The sequence below is a fragment of the Xenopus tropicalis genome, chromosome 1, assembly GCF_000004195.4.
Source record: "Xenopus tropicalis strain Nigerian chromosome 1, UCB_Xtro_10.0, whole genome shotgun sequence".
NCBI lineage: Eukaryota > Metazoa > Chordata > Amphibia > Anura > Pipidae > Xenopus > Xenopus tropicalis.
The window spans coordinates 71,696,306-71,716,848 of NC_030677.2; the positions used below are offsets into that span (position 1 = coordinate 71,696,306).

The 20,543-nt window shown below is 38.7% G+C and overlaps 1 protein-coding gene across 4 annotated transcripts in view; it reads right to left on the reverse strand.

Annotated features, from left to right (window-relative positions):
• Positions 1 to 1,603: 1,603 nt before the first annotated feature.
• The window catches only part of sgms2 (sphingomyelin synthase 2), a 35,401-nt gene continuing 16,461 nt past the window's right edge, over positions 1,604 to 20,543 (reverse strand). For 3 of the 4 annotated variants that reach the window (XM_018092854.2, XM_031899293.1, XM_031899297.1), the window contains 5 exons: positions 14,387 to 15,030; positions 11,372 to 11,489; positions 10,738 to 10,891; positions 6,329 to 6,495; positions 1,604 to 4,133 (listed from right to left, as the gene is read on the reverse strand). In XM_018092854.2, the coding sequence (XP_017948343.2) occupies positions 3,930 to 4,133; positions 6,329 to 6,495; positions 10,738 to 10,891; positions 11,372 to 11,489; positions 14,387 to 14,841 (1,098 nt within the window). In that variant the 5' untranslated portion in view covers positions 14,842 to 15,030 and the 3' untranslated portion in view covers positions 1,604 to 3,929. 4 annotated transcript variants of the gene reach the window in all.

Below are 20,543 nucleotides of genomic sequence, written 5' to 3' on the forward strand. Positions count from 1 at the left end.
CCAGCAGATTTGTGCTCTTGAACTTTTTAGTAGACCCTTGGTCTGCATGTTCAGAAACTCTAAATTATTTCCACAAAGCATGGTAGCTATTGAAAACTGCCTTGAATTTAATTTTAAAGTCCTGATTATAAATTATCTGGAACTAAACTGAAATAGGCCTGACATGACTGGAGGCATGTAGTCCCTCGTGTAGATCAGCACCAGATACCAGGAGAGGCAAGCAAAGCAAACACTACAGCAAAAACCATATATATAGTAAAGAGAATACTGAAAATAGTAGTTAGCGTGCCAGCACAAGTGAATATATTGGTATTCTGTGTGTTACTAGTACCGTATATACTCGAGTATAAGCCGATCCGAATATAAGCCGAGGTACCTAATTTTACCTAAGAAAACTGGAAAAATGTGTTGACTCGAGTATAAGCCCCTCAATGGTACAGCATGAAAAGCATCCATATACCGGTATACAAAATCTTTAATCCCATAACTAAATATGGCATTTCTGTATTCTTTAAATACAGTAAATTGCTGTTCTGGATGTCACTTCAATGAATACAAAATTATTCTATATAAATTTGATAAAACAACTACTGTGCCACTAGCCATAAAGCTTAGCAAGTTATGTAAACCTCTCATGATATAGAGACCAGTACATTTCTCTCTCTTTTTTATTTTTTCATTAGTGACTGTACATAAGCCTGAGAAGAGCTGCATGTGCATAAAGAGCTTCAAAGAGGGGCCACTTGTGTCAAAGACATCAATTTCATTTGCAGGGCCACTTTGTACTTTTTTTTACATTCATACATACAGCAGGTACACTTCTTTTCCCCAGTTGGGTTGCTTGGTGTTACTTTTTATAGTAATGCAAACAATAGAAAACATCACAAAAGCCAAAGAATACTGTCTGAATTACCTTATTTGACACTGCCCATAAATATATTGCGCCACTCACTGTGTCCCATAATGTCCACATGCTGCTTAATCCTGTCATTCAGGGAGGGGGGGCTCCGGGGTGCTCCTCATGGCCGCGCTGCTCCCTATGTGCAGCGGCGCGATGCGTGGTGCCACGGTCATCCAGGGAGGGGGGGGGCTCCTGGGTGCTACTCATGGCCGCGCCGGTCCCTATGGGCAGCGGCGCGATGCGCATATTGTTGCGCGTGTACTTGCTGCTTACGGCCGGCCGTATTGCCTGTAGTTTGCGCGCAAGTACCGTATATACCCGAGTATCAGCCGATGCTTACTTTTTAAGCCCATTTTTAGGGCTGAAAAACTCGGCTTATACTCGAGTATATACGGTACTTGAAAACTTGAACACAAATGTCTGTGAAGATAGTTATATTATAGGGAGCGACTACTGAAATGCAGAACATTCTGTGTGAAGTTTAATCACAGCGATATCCACTACACAATGGCAAAATTAATCTGAAATCCTATGACATCGGCACCTCAGCAGATTCTTACTGTGAAGCGAAGTTATTGCTTACTGGCTCAAAGATGTGAATGTGACATTTGGAAAGAAACGGAAATTGCAATTTACATGTGAATATATAATTGTACTCAGGAATATAAACTATATAGAACATATAAAGATGCTATATATATATATATGCAAAAAAAATGCACATTTATTTCACAAGGGTACCATTAGTATGACTGGGAACATCTACAACTGTGTTTTATATGACACTTCCCATCACTTTCAGATTAATGGGAACTCTACCCAAATATCCTTTGGCATAACTAAAGAAAATGTTCTAACAATTAAGATATATAGGAAAGTTGCTTGTTCTGCTTTAAATAAAGATGCTACAGTAGCATCTGCACCATCTAAAAATACAGTATATTTGTTAGCATAACAAGGTATACATGTAACATAAACGTGTAGGTGAGGTAGCACATCACAAGACAGATACCACAACAGCATCAACCTCTTATTTTCAGTTCTGAATGTTTATTCCGGTCATAAGATATTCCCCTTAGAAAGTATTGTCCAAGTGAGAGATATACCATATTTTGCTATGTGGATCAGAACAGCATTTTAATGAATGATTGACAGTATTTATAGTTTAAAGAATGATTATGTTCACCATAACAGAAACCCAACTTCAAACCTACTGAATTTTACAGGAGCAGATTTATCAAAGTGTGAAATTAGAGCTCACTACAGAAAACTTACCGACTTTCTATTAATTCCTGTGGGATTTTAAAAAGTGGTGAACTCTAACTTTTACCCATTGATATGTACACTTCTAAAAATCCCATAGGAATGAATAGAAAATGAGTTTTTCTGTGGTGAAAACTAATCTCACACTTCTGCCCCTAAGTGTTAGCACAGCTGCATTTATGGTATGCCCACTACTATATACTGCCCAACATTTCCAAGCTCTGGGTTTAATCATCTGATAACGCGTATATGTGGTGGGCAGTCGTGTTTAAAACTAGACTGGTATAGTTTTCTGTTTGCTTAAAATGACCAAGGGGCAACAATACTGTATGTAATTAAAATGATTAAGTCCTAACCCTTGAGAATTAGTTCTCTCTCATCTGAAAGTTGTTCTACTTCACAGCATCAATATTATCATAGCAATGTATTTTTCCCACTGAGCTTTTATGGAGAATACCCTTCTTCTTTTGGCCATACTTTATTATTTCTATTTCTCAAAATCTGATCAGAAACCCAAGATGGCATAGATAAATAACAAGCCTGCTTTAACATACTACAGCAATAACCAGAGTAAAACCAATATCACAGTTGGAATGTGTCATAATTGCAACTATAGGCCCTAAAAAGAGACCACAGCATTCTGGGAAAACAGTCTTCTGTACAATGGGGTTTTAAATCTAAGACATTGACATTTGGAGGAGCAAACAGTTACTTTTTTACTGTTACTTACATTTCCACAGAAGGTCAACTACTTTTCCAGCAGTAGCAAAATTTCTATTTTTTACCATATGCAAAAACACATCTTTTCTCATAAATTGTAAGAGCTTTAAATATATATAACTGCATTTGTTATTTCTGAAGATAAAGCAACATTTGTAAGAAAACTAATCTCTATTGTACTTTACAACCTGTCTTCCAGAACATGAAGAACCCCATGGACCCTTAAGGCAATAGTAAAACAGGACAATACTCTGAGAGATCAGAGAGTAACCAGTGCAATAAACCGGATAAAACAGTTCATCGATTACTTCAGGTTCTACAAAGACATGGAAACTTCTGCATAAAATTTGTATGACTACTATAAAATAATGATTCAGATAGGAACAATTTGTGCTTAATCTATCTCTATCTAATCTCTTGTGTTAATGAATATGTCTCAGGAGTTATTAAAACTGCTACTAATATTAAAAAGAGCTCTTCAATGTGCATTTCTAAATGTCTAGGGTGGCATTGGGATGTTAATTAGCGACTTCATATTTAAAGAAAGACTTTTTTACCATCCTGAGCAAAAGTATGATCACAAGAGGCCACAGACACCTAGCTCCAACATCCCAAATGCTTTTTTTCAAAATTATGGATTATGGATACATTTTCAATGCAGAAATGTTAGGAGGGAAGCTACCCTGAGGTTCACTGTACCCTGTGACTTTGTGCATTACAAACGAATTCATTAACAATAAACAATATACGCATCCACAAGCACAGCATTAAGAATACTACTACCTTCCAAACAAGCTGTACTTACTATTCCGTTAAAATTCATTCATTGGTATGCAATCTGGTTGTGAACTGTTAGTGTTTGTTTTAAGCTAGTTGGGATAAAAGTTGTATCCCATTTTGAACTACCTTTGCAATCAAAGAAATAAAATTATTGGTCCACTTCATTTAGTCAGATTCTCAACAAGAAAATATTTCTTTGGTTAAAGCTTTGAAAAAGTCTTCCATTCACTGTGTGTTTGTTTTATGCAGAGTCTAATGACTGAGTTCATGTGGCCTTTTCAACATCCTCTCCTGTCTTCTGTACTCGTGAATAGGTTTTGCATGATGCTTTGAAGCAGCTGGGAGGCCAAGAGATGGGCCAAGAGTAACTGCATGGAATACAGGCCTGAACATTCTTCTCAAAGAATAAAAACACTGGAAACCACCAGGTTCTGGTAAGTAAATTTGTTGGAGAAGAGGTCTTCAAACACTGAAAAAGAGAACATAACGTAACATTGATTTTTATTTTCATATAATTGATTCCCGGGTGAGGGATGAAGGGGGAATTGAGGGAGAAGATAATTTACTTCACTGCTGGAAAAGTTATTGGCACTCTTTATGCTTGTGATGAGAAATTATTTTTCTGACAGTCAAGTGAGTTTTTTATTTTCCCTGTCTTGCTGTATAACAGAGATTCTAGATACATACCCCAGATCATAGCCACTGTCCCACAGGACAATAGAGGATCAAATGACTCTCAAAGGCTCATTAATATTTGCTGCACTGCTGTTTTGGATGTTGCTGGCTGATTTAGCAACAACAGTGAAAAAGATAAGGAGGCTCTGATGAGACAAACTAAATGGATGCACTTAAAAGCATCACTATGTGAAATCTGAACCTTACATGACACGAAATAACAGAACAATATTAAAATATTGTGATTCTATTGTAGGGAGCAGCTTTATAGCCTTCTCCTTCTGCCAAGGCACTGCAGCAGTGATGTAATGGCACGAGATGTGCACATGAATCTGCCATTCTGTAATAATAGTTTGTGCTGTGAGATGTGCCTCTAAATGTCATTTCTCCAAGATGGCTGTAGGATGATCACACAAAAATATAAAAGAATGTTGTGTGCAACATTTACAGCTCAACATAAAAAGGGATAGATAGATAGATAGATAGATAGATAGACACACACTACTCTTTGTGAACTAGGATAACTTTTTAAATGTAATACTTAAGCATGTGCTGCTCTCTGCAATGTAAAAATATATGCAATAAAAGGAGGCACAACAAAGTTGAGAATGCTTAACAAATGGGGAATTAACTGGGGCACTGGGATTGTAAGACGGATTTTATTTTTTATAGGGCTGATGCACCTCAAGTAACAAAACAGGAAGGCTCAACCTGGTGTCAAAGTATACCCTATTCTTCCGGATTGGGTTGTACTACCTCAAGGCACAATGCATTCTGCTTGTGTTCTTTGCTTGAGTGAGTACAACCTGATTTGGAAGAATGGGCTGCATTTTGTCCTTTGGTGGAACACACAAGAGATCCACTGGGGGACGCAGGGCGAGATGCTTGTGTGTTGCTTGCAACAGGTGAAACAATGAAATGGAATAACAGCTGCTCAGCCACTTTTAGCAACCTGCCTAATTTCAAGCAAGAATAATTATTTCAATGTTGTATTACTGTTTATATACAATTTTTGGACTTGTCAAGTGCTAACATAGTGTATTACAATGTGTTTTTCAGGTATATATGAAACAAAATATGTTTAAAACTGACATAAATTAAAGGGGGCAGTATACATCAGTGTTAAATATGAATCAAATTGGGCTTGCATTGAATATATGTTCTGCCTATTCAAAAAAGTTTCATTTTAATTTGATTATTATAAAAGTGAGGTTATTTTTGAGCTAGGGTAAGGAGAGATGGTAAATAATGGTGGAGTTCAGAATGATGTATATGAATCTATTTGGGGAAAAAGTAGTTCCTTCTATTCAGGTAACTTACTATACACTGAGAGGGAGATTTATCAACATTCAAGTTTGTTTGTTTTTTTTATGCTAAAAAAAATGGAGTTCTAATTATGTTTCAAAAACTCAAATGTCTGGTATTTATTAAGTGCAAAAAACCTGAAAACTCAAATGTAAAAATTTGCCATCAAAAAGCTTTCAAATTTCTATACAAGTCAATGGGTGTTGTCCTAGGCATAGTAAAGCCATATTTGCAAACTCAAATCTTTCGAGTTTTTCGAATTTGTAAACTCAAAAAATTCGAGGTATTCACGTTTTATATTTGAACGAGTTTTCCTTATTTATTCGATTTAGAAAAACAAACTCAAAGACTGATAAATAAGCCAATTAGGCTAATGTCCCACAGAGAGATTAGTCACATGTGATACATCTCTGCTATCGCGGGTAACTAATCTCTCCGAAATACCTTTCCACCGGCAACAAAGGGAATTGCAGATGAAAAGGTTTCAGTTTTCCCAAGTTGTGCAAAGTTCCTACTGCAGGCAACTTTGTGTGACTTTGGAAAACCGAAGTGAAGCATAAGCCTTTCCACCGGTGGTTCCCTTTGTTGCCAGTGGCAGAGATTTATCGCAGGTGATTACTCTCTCTATGGGACATTACCCTAACTCTGATAGTTGAAAATGGGTAAAAAGGACCCGTGACCTACCTTTTCATTAGCCATGGTATGATACCACCAGAAGAGTCTGGTAGTTACATAGTAGGCAACAATCACATCCACTGTATAGTGTTCATGTGCCACTAGTATGCAGATGACACCTGCAGCACTTAGCAGCCAGCAGATTAAATGATACCACCAAAAGTGTCGAGGAGAATCTACAAAAAAAAAAAGGGGGAATATGTTTAATTTTTTTTAATTTAATCAACATAATATATTAGGTAAAATTCAAAAGTCACCAAAATCTACACAGATACTTTGGTGTAAATATAAAGGGGTTATGAAACATAAGGTGTAATGTTTCCTACAGTTTTTATCACCTATAGCAGCCAAACAGCAGGCACTGGTGACCTGTTTAAAAGCATATATTATATTGGTTTCTATGGGCAAATATACCTGGGCAGACTTTATGCTTAAATATAGGGGAAAGCTTGCATAGCTTTAAATAACAGAGCCCACAGAACATCCCTTCTCTGTATATCTATATTAAGACACTAAAGCACTTGACTGATGCACTGGACTGTGTCCAAGCCTACAGGGCTGAGCAATAATTACATGGAATTAAAGCAGGCTGTTCCAATCTATTTCCACTAGAAAAAGCAGGTGGATAAATTGAGGGGTGCAGTTTCAGAGACTGGGTGTTTCTGCTTCACCCAACTAATGGAAAGTACACTGCGGCTGTATGTGCAGAGAAATCTCTATTCAGAAGATTTCTGTGCCTATTTACAGCATAGTATACAGTAAATCTGTAAGTAAGCATCACTACACTATACCCAGAGACTAGGGTGTCAGAGCACAGAAAGGGTACACAATAACACTGTACATTTTCTACAAAGGTTATAATAAAAACACATGTAGAGGGGAATACACTATATAAACTAAGGTTGCTAATGCTTATCCAGGCATTGTTACATATGGGGCACAGTGCCCCCTACCCTCTCCAACCGTGCTAAACTCAACTGTTCCCCTGTATCAGCTCCCCAAGGGCAAACCTATGTAATGGATTGGGCAACTGCCAACAACAGGAGAATACGAGCGCTGCCTTCCAGTGCACATGCTGCTGGCTGCCATGGAACCTGTGACCGGAAGTAATGGTCTGTGCTTGGGCTTTCAAATGTTAAAGTTTGGATGGGGGGTTTAGCTCTCCAAAAAATGCATAATTAATATGAGAACATACAAAATAAATGTACAGGGTGGGCCATTTATATGGATACACCTTAACATAATGGGAATCCATTCCCATTATGTTAAGGTGTATCAATATAAATGGCCCAACCTGTAGATACCCTCATATTTAGGTAAATACCTTTCTCAATCAAAGACATATTAAAGATCTGTTACTGATACTGCCATTCATTACAAAAAGGGCCATACCAATATTAAAGTCCAATTTCTAACCAAAATGTATTATCCCCTGTGTGTATGGGTGTGGGGGCCTCAGACAAAAGAAATACAGTACCGTATAAGGCCACTGGCCAACCAAGAACTACATGGGCCTTTAAACCCACTTAGTAAGTCATGTTATTAGCCTGAAGGCAGATCACTTAGACCAGTCAAAACTGTCAATTTACTTGTGTGGCCAAACTGCACTAACATGGAACTGATTGACCCGTGCTTCAGTCAGATGTTTTGTTAGTTAGCCAACATGTGGCCAGGAAAGTCTTTTGAAAGAAATCACAAGCACAAGAAAAACAGCCTATAGCCAATTAAAATACAACATTTTTACAAGGGGGTGCAAGGACGATGGTGGCTGAGAATGGGTGAGGAGTGTTTTTTATATTACAGAAATAAATAATTTTTAAGACTAAGGGACAGATTACTAAAACTCATTTACACAAATGTCTGGCATTCACTAAAAAATCTGAAATGAAAAACTGTATGAAAACTGTGACTTTTTGGAATTGTTGCACAAAAATCCAAAACCTCTAAATTTTCTAAGCAAAAAAAGGATCCTTCAGGGAAGGGAAGTGACGGGACATCTGCCATTGACTTCTACATGATATCTGCAAGTTCTAGCTGGCAAATTGTCCGATTCAGATTTTTAGCCATTTGGTTGCATAGTAAATATCAGAAAAGACACAGCCTTTCTTGTTTGCAACTTTTAGAGCTAAAAATCTGAACTGGACAAAAAACTCTGATGGTTAGTAAATGGCCCCTTTATAGTATGGCATTTAATACTAATAGGATGAATAGGGCTGAGGCATTTTACAGCGTTAACATTTATACATAATACAATAGTAGCAGATGAGTAGTCAAATTTGTATGAGGCGCAACTCCAAAAGGCAGCTACATTAATGCAGAGTTGTTGATTTTGCTACCCCCTATTCCCAAACCTAATTACAGTCTGTTTATAAGCCACCCCCCCCAAACCATCATCTATTTCAGGTACATAATGGCATAATGCGTGACAATGTTTAGGACAACAGAATATCTCTCGGAGAGGAAAGCAGCTATAAAAAGAAACCATTACTGTCTTCTGCATCCTGAGCTTGCAGCAACAATAAGTGTCTTGGCTTACAGAGCTGTATAACCCTAATGATACAGGATGCTCACAATAAATGGAATTCTGGTTTTCAGAAAGAGCTTGTGATAATTTGGAGGAAATCAAGCACAGCTCTGCTGAGATAAATTCATAAAATTATCATTAGCAGATGATGAAAGGATTTAAATTTCCTGCATAACCCACGTTCTCAAAAACACTGGACATTATGAACTGCAATAAATCTGATACTGTAAGTCATTCCGAACCCTGATTATAAACACAGGCAAGAAGACAGCTGCTAAAGATAAATCTCTAATTCCTATATTTATTTTAATAAGGAACAGATTATTTGTTGTAGCCCATAAACTGTGTCACAACTGTAACATAAAACAGAAGATCATGCATCCTTTGATGAAATTTATAAGTGTATGAAGATGGTGTTAGGGTGCTGATATGGACATAGTGTCAGTGCTAGGAAAGGACTGTCAAACATGTGGGTACTTGACTACACCAACAGGTGGAATTATTGCACTGTAATGTGCACCAGGCACAGAACCATTTTATCAAGCATTCTTAGGGCTCTGGCACACGGGGAGATTAGTCGCCCGCGAACAGGGAGTATTGTCGCGGGCGACTAATCTCCCCGTGTGCCAGAGGCCTTATGGGCACTCGCCGTTGTTGTACATTTTGTCGGAGGCAACAAAACTGACAGCAGAACTGACATTCCATTTCTAGATAAGAACAGTGCCTGTCAGTGTTGCAGCATTACTTTCCTACTGTGTCAAATGTAAAAAGACTCGGAGAGCAACACAAGCATCGTAAAAGTTCATGGAGGTGCCAAATAAGGGCTAAGATTGGCTATTAGGCAGCCTCTATGCACACTATCAGCTTACAGGGAGCTTTATTTGGTAGGAAATCTTTTATTCAACCAAAACTTGCCACCAAGTCAGGAAATCAAAACTAACTACCTGGTTTGGGGGCACTGAGAGCAACATCCAAGGGGTTGGTGAGCAACATGTTGCTCGCGAGCCACTGGTTGGGGGGTCACTGCTTTAAGTTATAAAAAGCATAAAATTCTCACAATATTCACAACTTCCGGAAAGGGCGAGAAGGGCATAGTTGCTGCCAAGTTAAGTGGAAGCCAGGACAAAAGGTACTTGCCTTGGGTGCAAGTAACTCTTTGCCCAGAATTGGTTTCCATGATGCCTTCAAATATCTTGACATTTTGTCAGCCAACAGTAACTAGAATATAATATATTTTATACCAAATTCTGGGTTTCAAGGCTGAATGCTAAAGTTAACCTGGGTCGCATTCAAAAACAGTTAAGAAGCCCAAACTAGTGAAGTAACTAACTCCATGTATGTGATAATCAGCTACAGTATGGGGACTTTATGACAAAAAGGTTACAAGCACATACAGTAGAAAAGTGATTTGTTGCTAAACAAAGAACACAATTAGAAATGGTTACAAGCAGACCATTTCATTTCTGTGATACAATATTACATTCACTGTTGTGGTTATAAAGTATTATTATTTGATTATGGGTTTGTCTGTGTGGCCAAAGTAAACATTTACAGAAGTAATATGAGCACCTATAACTAAAAGTGTATTTTCACAAGTGAGCTATCAGATGGTGTACATGATACCCTAAAATAAGCATGTGGCCTGACATACATCTTTTCTTCATTGGCTTAAATACAGTGGCAGAGAAAACATATTTTGTCCCCCTCAGCTTTGTATCTGGCAGTGCTCCCACGGAGCAGATTTGAACCAGAAACACTCACATGTGATTCAGTTGAGAAGCACTGGTTTAAGGATTTCTCCAATTCCAGTGTTGCCAACCTTCTTCCTGTAACCAAATTGCAAATCACAAACTTAACACTGGAAACAAATAGAATACGGTTCTTTTGAGCTTACATTCTTTGATAAACAGGTAAGTCAGGGTGAGAATGACAGTATGGCCACTGTACAGAAAATCTCCACACAATATGTGAGATCCTGTAATTGATAAACCACCGCCAGATATTAGTCGGAGGATCCTCTGTAGTTGTGCGTAAGAATCTCCATGCAGCTGGAAAAAAAAACAAACAGGGCTGAAAAACCTGAAAAAAATACATCTACAGTATGCCAAGGAATTTCAGCTCCAGGCCAGTCATACGCAACTGTGTCACTTGGATCATTTCCACAGCTCCTTTTTCACCTTGTTCCATGCTTAAAGGGGCAGTTCACCTTTAAGTTAACTTATAGTATGTTATAGAATGGCCAGTTCTGAGAAGCCTTTCAAATGGGCTTCATTATTTATTTTTTATAGGTTTTGAATTATTTGGCTTCTTCTTACTCTTTTAAGCTTGCAAATGGGGGTTACTGACTCTGCAGCTTATAAAATATTGCACTGTGAGGCTACAATTTTATTGTTATTTTCATTATTACATATCATTCTATTCAGGAGGTCCCAGATCCAGTGGAAAAGAAGGATAAACTTTGCTGGTGTTAATTAACGCACCAGAGCTGGAGATATTGCAGAGAATAACGACAATGCAAAACTGTTTACCTTTGGGGCACATTGAAAATGAACTCCAGGTACTGGCAGTGTTGTAACATACATTGTAATACAACGGTACAAGTATAATGTTCCAACGATAAAGAAAAATCGCCGCCCCACAATTGATCTGCAAAAATGTAAAGAAAATTAGTTACTTTGGTCCCAGTCAAATGTCAGCAACAACAACACCAAAAATAATACTATTAAAAGGGGTGCTCTCTATATAAAGACTTCTAAATATATATATAGCTTTGAAACAGAATATTCCTCATTAAGAAAACCATCCTATTACTGAAAAGCCAGTTTGAAATTTATAGATGGCCAACTTCCACATATGTAAGGGAAGGTATCAGTTGCTATTGTGTATTGCAGTCACAGTAAAAATACCCCCACATGAAGGCCACCAAATGAGCAAATCTTTCCCCTGATATGCCTACCTTGGGAAAGATCCAATGCAGTCCCCAATCCAATGAAAAATCAAGCCTATCCAATCGACATCTGGACAATTTTGGCCAGATATCCGTAGGGACCTGTATCAGCAGCTGAAATCTGCCTGAGTATTGCCACATTTAAGGTGGTCATAGAGAGCAAGCGGACCTCCATTCGCCTGAAGAGGTCGCCCAGCGAGTGGACCTACAGGTGGGCGATATCGGGGGAATTTAGGCTAATTCGGCCCAGGGCCAAACGATCGATTTATAACGACTGGAATAGGCGCAGTCAGTTCGGGGACCGCACTGACCGATGCGATCCCCGATCCAACTGAATATTTTAACCTGCCCGATCGATATCTGCCCGATTTCAGGCCAGATATCGGTTGGGCAGGTCAGTCGTTGTTTCCCCTACACGGGCCGATAAGCTGCCAAGGGACCAACATCAGCAGCTACAATCAGCCTGTGTATGCCCACCTTTAGTCCCCTCTCCTTAATCAAAGAGAAGTTTAGGTTATGGTACTGTAGGGAGCGTAGGTTAAACACTCCACCTTCTTCCACTTTATGCAGGAATTTCTGCATCTCTTAAGCGTTTCAGATCTAACTCAGCCGCTGTTCTGGGGAAATTCAGGCAGTGTTAGACCCGAAACACAAGCCTAACAGACAGAATAGTAACGACTGCTATTTTTATAGAAACAGGTCCCATACTAGATATACTACTATTAAAACAGGGTACACTATTCATTTAAAGTCTCACCATAAATGTAGCCCATCTGACAGAATGCATAAAAGACATACTGAAATCCATTACCCAGCATCTATATTCTGCACAATATCCACTAAAGATCTCAAAAGAACTGGACACTTAACAGTATAGAAGGATGTCACATACAGTGAGTCGTGTGATCAGGACTAAGACCAAGAATGTGGTTCATGTGCAGAACATCCAGGAATACACTGCAACCAACAAGATCTGCAGTTTCACCACTAGGTGGCGCATGCGTACAAGGAACTTAAGGTCTAGAGCAGTGCTGCCCAACTGGCGGCCCATGGGCCGCATGCGGCCCTCGACCCCCCTCTGTGTGGCCCCCCACCTGTCTGGCTGCTTTGATGGCTTAATTTTGTGTTAGCTTTAAATGATATCAGTACTGGGATTAACTGCCCCCCCTGCATGGTTATCACCTTAGATTCAGGATGTAATCCCACTGTATTGTTTAAAAATGTAATCCCCTGTGTTGTTCACACCTTTTAATCTCTGCATTGTTCACCCCCTGCAGTGTTCACACCTCAGGCTCAGGCTGTAATCACCCACATTGTTCCCTCTTCACACCTCAGACATTGTATGTACTGCCTGGCCTTTGTATAGGCAGCATAGGGTAGGCAGAGTATGGCACATGGGCAGCATAGGGCAGGGAGGATATGGCACCCACAGGCAGCATCGGACAGGCAGAAAATGAGACACACAGGCAGCATAGGGTAGGCAGAGTATGGCACATGGGCAGCATAGGGCAGGGAGGGTATGGCACCCACAGGCAGCACCGGACAGGCAGACTATGGCACACACAGGCAGCATAGGACAGGCAGAGTGCTGCCTGTGTATGCCATACTCTGCCTAACCTATGCTGCCTGTGGGAGGTGAACCTGGCAGGGGTTTGTTCTGGGAGTTTGTTAGCAGTTGGAAATAGCCATTAAATGGTCCCTAAGGTGTGTAATTATATGCTGGGGGTTGCTGTGCTATCCACAGGGGAGGAGGAGGCATATGGATTTAAGGGTGTGTCTTAATATGACATAATATAATTCTTTAATATATGAATGATGGTTGATATCCCTGCAGCGACCATTGTGATAAAATGGGTGTAGTTTGAAGTGGGTGTGGTTTAAAATGAGGGAGTGGCCAAAACTGGCTTCCATTAGCGGCCCTCCACCATGTATGCAAGAGAAATTCCGGCCCTCGGCACCGAAGAAGTTGGACAGCACTGGTCTAGAGAATAACGTGAATAAATTCAAGATGGTGTCTGCAATCTGAGAGCAAGGAGGATTTTCTTAGGCTCTTACATTAAAAAAGTAAGGAGATTTCAGGGGAAATAAGGGAGTGTTTAGCAAGAGGCAGGGATGGACTACTATTAGACAAAGTGCAGGTTTGGGGGCTTTCCTTGTTCTTTAAGCATTGTAACATAGCATGGGGATAACAAAGCTCTTATGCATATGGTTCCAATGGTCCCAATATACAGATTTATGTTAAGTTAGTTGATTTTTTATCTTTATTTGTTTGAAATGACTCTCTCCTATATGCATATTTCGCACGTTATACAACCACTTACCTTTATGAATATTGACAATTTAAAAGATGCAACAATTTTATTATTAAGATACGTTGAAAGAATACAATCTGAATCTGAATGAATACATAAATGTTTGTTAAACGGCTTACCATACTTATAAAACATTGTATCTACCATGCTGCCAAACTTATTTGATCATCTTGTGTATTATTGCATTGTATAAAATTGTGAATACCTCTTAAATCCTCCATCTCCTAAATTAATTAGTGTCATAATAGTGACATAGCTGTTGTGTTCTATTAATTTATACTTACTTGTATCGCAAGAAGACCCACTGGACTGTCCAAAGAGCAACTAAAATCATTCCAGTTATCTCTGAAACAGAAAAGGCCCACGACACACGACTGACATAGTCAAAAAACTTGTCTGGAAGCGGAGGGCTGACTTCCTTTGGAGGCACTCTCTCATGTACCACTGTGATCATAACAGTGGTGAGAACCATGTTAAAGAAAGCATAAATAAAGGCAACACCAGTTTTCCACCACTCCAATGGAAATTTGTTCCTAGAGTCCACTGGCATAGTAATTTGAATATAGTCTGGATAATGTTTCAAGCCTTTTCGCAAGCCATTAGGCATGCTTTTAGGTTTGCTCTTAGCATTTTTCTCATCGTCACTGTTTGTTGAAATGGATCTTGGAAAACCATTTAGTGCTTTGTTATGAAGATTTAAGGAATGTTCATCTGTTTTTGTGGTCTCAATGCTATCCATTTGTGCAACAAAATGTATAAAAATAAGAATTCCTCTTGAAGAACTATGGATGGAAATTCTGCAGCATTAGTTTCTTCTACAAAATATATCTGAAGGAATCCAAATCTTGAAAATATATAACCACCCTTGTGCTTTAGGCCCCGAGGTAAGCCATGAAATATCCTTGTCTTTATCTTATTAAGCGGTCATCTGTAAAACAAAATAATAGTTATATTATTAGATTACAATCCATGTTTGTAAATGTAAGGATGTATCTAGGTACATGTAACTATTCTGTCTGTGCTCCTGGGCTGCAAACATTCCAAGCACCAATGGGCAAAAAACTATTACATAAGAGCACGGACTAATATAAGAATGATTTCCTTATAAACATTGCTTAGTGATATCACCTGTTATAATTGCTGCTTAGTTATGTAATTTGAGTGACATGGCCTAAAACTTCTGTATTGTAAAATATGGCATATTACAAGTCACCTAAAAGATTCACAGTCTGTTTAATAATTTAAAAATCGCTCAGTTTATGGCCTCATGCCTTTCTATGGTCACAGAACCCCTTGGTAGCTTCTAATATGCTTATATTTTACAATAAAACACTATAGCTTATGTATATATTAATTAATAAAGTTTACTTTCATACAGGTACAGAACCCCTTATCTGGAAACCCATTATACAGAAATCTCTAAAGTAAAAGAAGTCCGTCTTCAATAGAGTCCATTTTAAGCAAATCATTCTAATTTTTAAAAATGATTTCCTTTTTCTCTGTAAAAATAAAACAGTACATGTACTTGATCCCAACTAAGGTATAATTAAAACAATCCTATTGAGTTATTTAATGATTTCTAGCTTACGTAAGGTAAGGTGAACCAAAATACAGAAACTTCCCTTATCTGAAAAACCCCAGGTCCCTAGCATTCCAGATAACAGATCCTATAACTGTATTTTCCGTTTTTATTTGGAGCCCTATTTCGAAAAAGCACATAAGCACAGTAGAAATTCATTTCTACCAAATGTTCTCTATTTCCTGCATGAAGGGTGTTGTTATTATTATTGGAAAGAGGGCCAGATATGATTCAGATCGGGTGAGGCTAGACATGCCCACGGCAATCAGGGATACAGAATAATATATTCAGATTTGAAAACTAGGAATTTCGGAAGGTATGCAAGTGTCAGCATTCAGAATATATGACTGTAGATGAGGAATAAGTGAACAAACACAGATTAAGACTCTGTAAATTAAAGGGGTTGTTCACCTTAAAATTAACTTTTAGTATATTCTGAGCCAATTTGCAACTGGTCTTCACTTTTTATTTTCTGTGGTTTCTGAATTATTTAGCTTTTGTACAGTAGCTCTCTAGTTTGGAATTTCAGCAGGAATCTGGTTGCTAGGGTTTAAATTACCTTAGCAACCAGGCAGTGGTTTAAATAAGAATCTGGAATATGAAAAGGAGGGGGGCTGAACTAAAAAATAGAATTATATTTATATAGGAAATAATTCTAAAATATAAGAAATAAAAAATGAAGACCAATTGCAAAGTTGCTAAGAATCAACCATTCTATAACATACTGAACAAAACTAGAAGAGTTGTTTCTTTTTATGTCTACGTAGTGGAAGCCAGGTGCTCATGTGACTATTTCTATTTTCTTTATGGCAGAAGCCCTATCTTGTTTTATTGCAGGGATTCTAGTGATAAATTCAGAATCAAAGCTACTGTCCCACAAGACTAGGCAGGATTGATTACCCATTATCAGAATGGGTCATTAATATGTATCACACTGCTGCTTGGAATGCCTTTGGCTGATTTAACAGTGAAAGTGAAAAAGATAAGGAGGCTTAGCTGAGGCAAAGTAAATGGATGCATTAAACTATATTAATATATTTTCTGATTTGAAAAAACACTATGGAAGTGTGTATATAATATTAAGGGGCAGATTTATCAGAATGTGCATTAAGAGCTTGCCACTGAAAAATTCACCCACTTTCTATTCATTCCTATGGGATTTTTAGAAGTGTATTTATCAAATGGTGAACTCTAATTTTCACCCGTTGATAAATATGCTTCTAAAAATCCCATAGGTTTGAACAGAAAGTGGGTACATTTTTATGTTGTGAGCACTAATCTAACATTTTGTTAAATCTGGCCCAATGTGGTTTTATAATTAAAGGAGGAAATTAGATTATGGCTCTATTCCTTTCATCTTGAAACTAGGGCTCCTTTCATTGTATATATGGGCTATGTCATATAAAGGCACATTTATATAGTACCCCTTGATTGGACATCTTTGGACATATTATACATTGAATTTTTTTTTAAGTTTTTAAATGGCGAGGCAGTAAATTCTTGTCAGTTTTGTGTTGCTGTGGTTTCATGCCTCAATAAGGATAAAGTTCTCTGACATTTTTCTCCTTTACTACAAAACCATTATGAAAACAGAATGCAGCTACAAACTAGAAAGTATTAAAGGTTATAGTATCAACTTAAGTGAAGTTTCAATAAGGCAATCTACACATTCTTCTTCAAGATTATTTAACCAGACTAAAGGTGGCCATACACTTTAAGATCCGCTCGCTTGGCGAGGTCGCCAAGCGAGCAGATCTTCTCCCGATATCCCCATGTACGGGTGGGCGATATCGGGCGAATGTAGGCAAATGTTGGCCCTGGGGCCAAACGATCTAATTATAGCTGCGCTAATGGGCACAGTCGGTTCGGGGAACGCATCAACGAGCCGATGTGGTCCCCGATCCGACTAAATTTTTTAACCTGCCCGATCGATATCTGCCCAATTTGAGGCCAGATATCGGTCGGGCATGCCCCTCGTTGCTGCCCCTACATAGGCCGATAAGATGCTGAATCGGTCTAAGGGACCGATATTAGCAGCTACAATCGGCCCGTGTATGGCCACCTTAACTATTCATACAGCTCAGATGTTATAAATCATTCACAAATCCGCCTGAGGTGTGACCACAAGGTCTAAAGGTGTCGCTACTGACAATTCAGAGAGGGTCATTCCAGCTGGATACTTCAGACTTAAAAGTTGTCACATTACAAAATGCAGCTGGTACTTCTCAACCAGAAGTCAATCATTATATTCCCAGAAAAACAGGTATTTCATATAACCTGCAAGTAACTGTGAAGTCATGTAAAGCATTATTGATAAATTGCTCATTCAAAATACTATATGGTATGTGGTTCCCGATCCGACTACATTTTTTAACCTGCCCGATCGATATCTGCCCGATTTGAGGCCAGATATCGGTCGGGCATGCCCCTCTCGTTGCTGCCAGTACACAGGCCGATAAGATGCTGAATCGGTATTTCACATAACCTGCAAGTAACTGTGTAGTCATGTAATGCATTGTTGATAAATTGCTCATTCAAAATACTATATGGTGGTCAAGTTCTGTATCAAATTATTCATACTTTGTGGATGGGGTCTTCATAATTATCCTAAATGATCTAAATAATCTCAAAGACATATATAGGACAAACAATCCAATACCTACTGTTAGGGTTGCCACCGGTTTTTACCCAGACAGCCTGGTTTCCTGTAGGGAAAACCGGGCAGGATTCTCAAAGATTGATGCTGCGATTGCATCTCCTGCCCCGTGACGATGATGGCCCACCCCTGTGATGTCACTGCCCTGCCCCGTGATGTCATGCCCCGCCTCGAGTTCCCAGGCAGGAGAGGTGCCAACCCTACCTGCTGTACACTTTTTGCACATGGTGGGGTAGGGGCATGTGCAGATATCAGCTGGCCTGATATCTCTAGTGATCAATTTTTTTTTGGGGGGGGGGGGTGATTATAGCCTTTCTGGAAAGCTCAGTCCTACAGTGTTCCACTAAAATGGAATCATGCAATTTGCAGTTGCATCCAAATTCAGTGAAATATAATTGTCAAGGGGCTGATACTTTTAGCCAGATCCCTGTCTGTATTTTGAATGAGGCATGAAGTACGTGGGTGTTAGCGGTAACATACAGTACAGAATCCTCCCTCTGTCCCGGATACTGATCAGTATTACTAAGATTTGTCAGGAATTGAATAGCAGAACAGCAGGATCACAATAACTTCCTCTTTGGAATCAAAATGTGTACGCTGCTTGCTGTGCATGCCAGCTCTGGCCTATTGTTTAATGAACAACGCCTGAGATCACAGTTCATAATAATAAACAGAATAACAGCCTCAACTGTTACCATGTCTGCAGTTCAATCATATATAAATACTTTAATGCTACACCTGCATAAAAGGTTTTTTAAAATGCCTTTAATGTACCATGGCCATAGTCATCATGGTAATTAAAATGTCATTTACAGTCAAGTGTTATAACATGTAAAGCTTGCATGGTAATTACGAATGGACTTTGTCTTATTGAAGAGAATTGTGATGTTCCAGCAAAACAGTTTCAGACTGGATTAAGCTCTACATAATAAGCCTCACAAAATAGAGATTGTGCCCAAAGCTCTGGTACACATGAATTCTTGGTGAAAATGGCATATTTTAATTTTTCATGAAATAACCTTAAAACCAGAACTGATCCACTGAACTATATAAACACAGGGAAGGATCCCAAATATAGTGTGTGTAGGGGGGTTATCTTTAACATTGCATTGTGGTTAGGAGGCAAAGTCTATTCCTTAGACTTCTGATTTTGACTTATGAATAGCTAATCATGCTTACATTCATTTCCACAAATGTATGACAAAGTATGTGCAGGAAAAAGTTGCAGTAAAGTCTCAAAACTGTGACTTTTTCGAATTGTCGCACAAAAAAAAAAAAAAAAACACCTGTAAGTTTTGTTCCTCCCGAGAAGGGCACTGACTTCTACATGACCTTGTCAAGTTTTAGCTGCCAAATTATCGGATTCAGATTTTTAGGCATTTTTGCTAAAAAAAAATCGTAATTGTGAAAAAGAATAACAATAGCTCTGAACTCCCTGGTCTTCTGGTGTTCAGTAGCCTTGACAAGTAACTGCTACTAAGTAGCTCCGTGTGTCTTCACCCTAATGCTGATTCACGGAACATGCTCTGTGCTGCCGTCAGTTACAGAGCTTAGGGGCCTATGCACAATATACTGTAGCATATAAATGTCATTATATAAGGCAGATTAGTAAATAATACAGATTATTAGTGCAGGACAGCTCTGAAACCAGTGCAATTAGCATCAGAAATGAATTATCTGCCCTGCAGCATCACCCTCTATAACAGACAAACCTAATTTTCTGCTTGAAAATTTGCGAAAACCCCTAAGCTTGGCTACTCAACAGCTGCCAGAGAACACTGAGCATGCAAGTGTCGTAGACACTTCTAACAGATTCCAGTATGGTGATCTCCTGTGACAACTTTAAAGTACTGTATTATTTCTACTATAGAGATGCTAAACCTTTAGGTGGTTCAGTATAGAAAATATGGCATTTTTAGCCATATCCAGTTTTAGGGTTTAGTTCTCCTTTAAAGGGGAAATGTTTTCATTTAAAATAACCATGGCGTAGAGTTCTTTTAGTTAACCAGAACAAATATTTCCAGATGTTATTGCAGTCATGGGCAGATCTACGCTTAAGATTTTGTTCGATGTACAGGTATGGGACGTGTTATCCAGAATGCTCTGTGCCTGGGGTTTTCCAGTTAAGGGGTCTTTCTGTAATTTGGATCCCCACCTTAAGTCAATTAAAATCATTATTTACACATTAAATAAACCCAGTAGGATT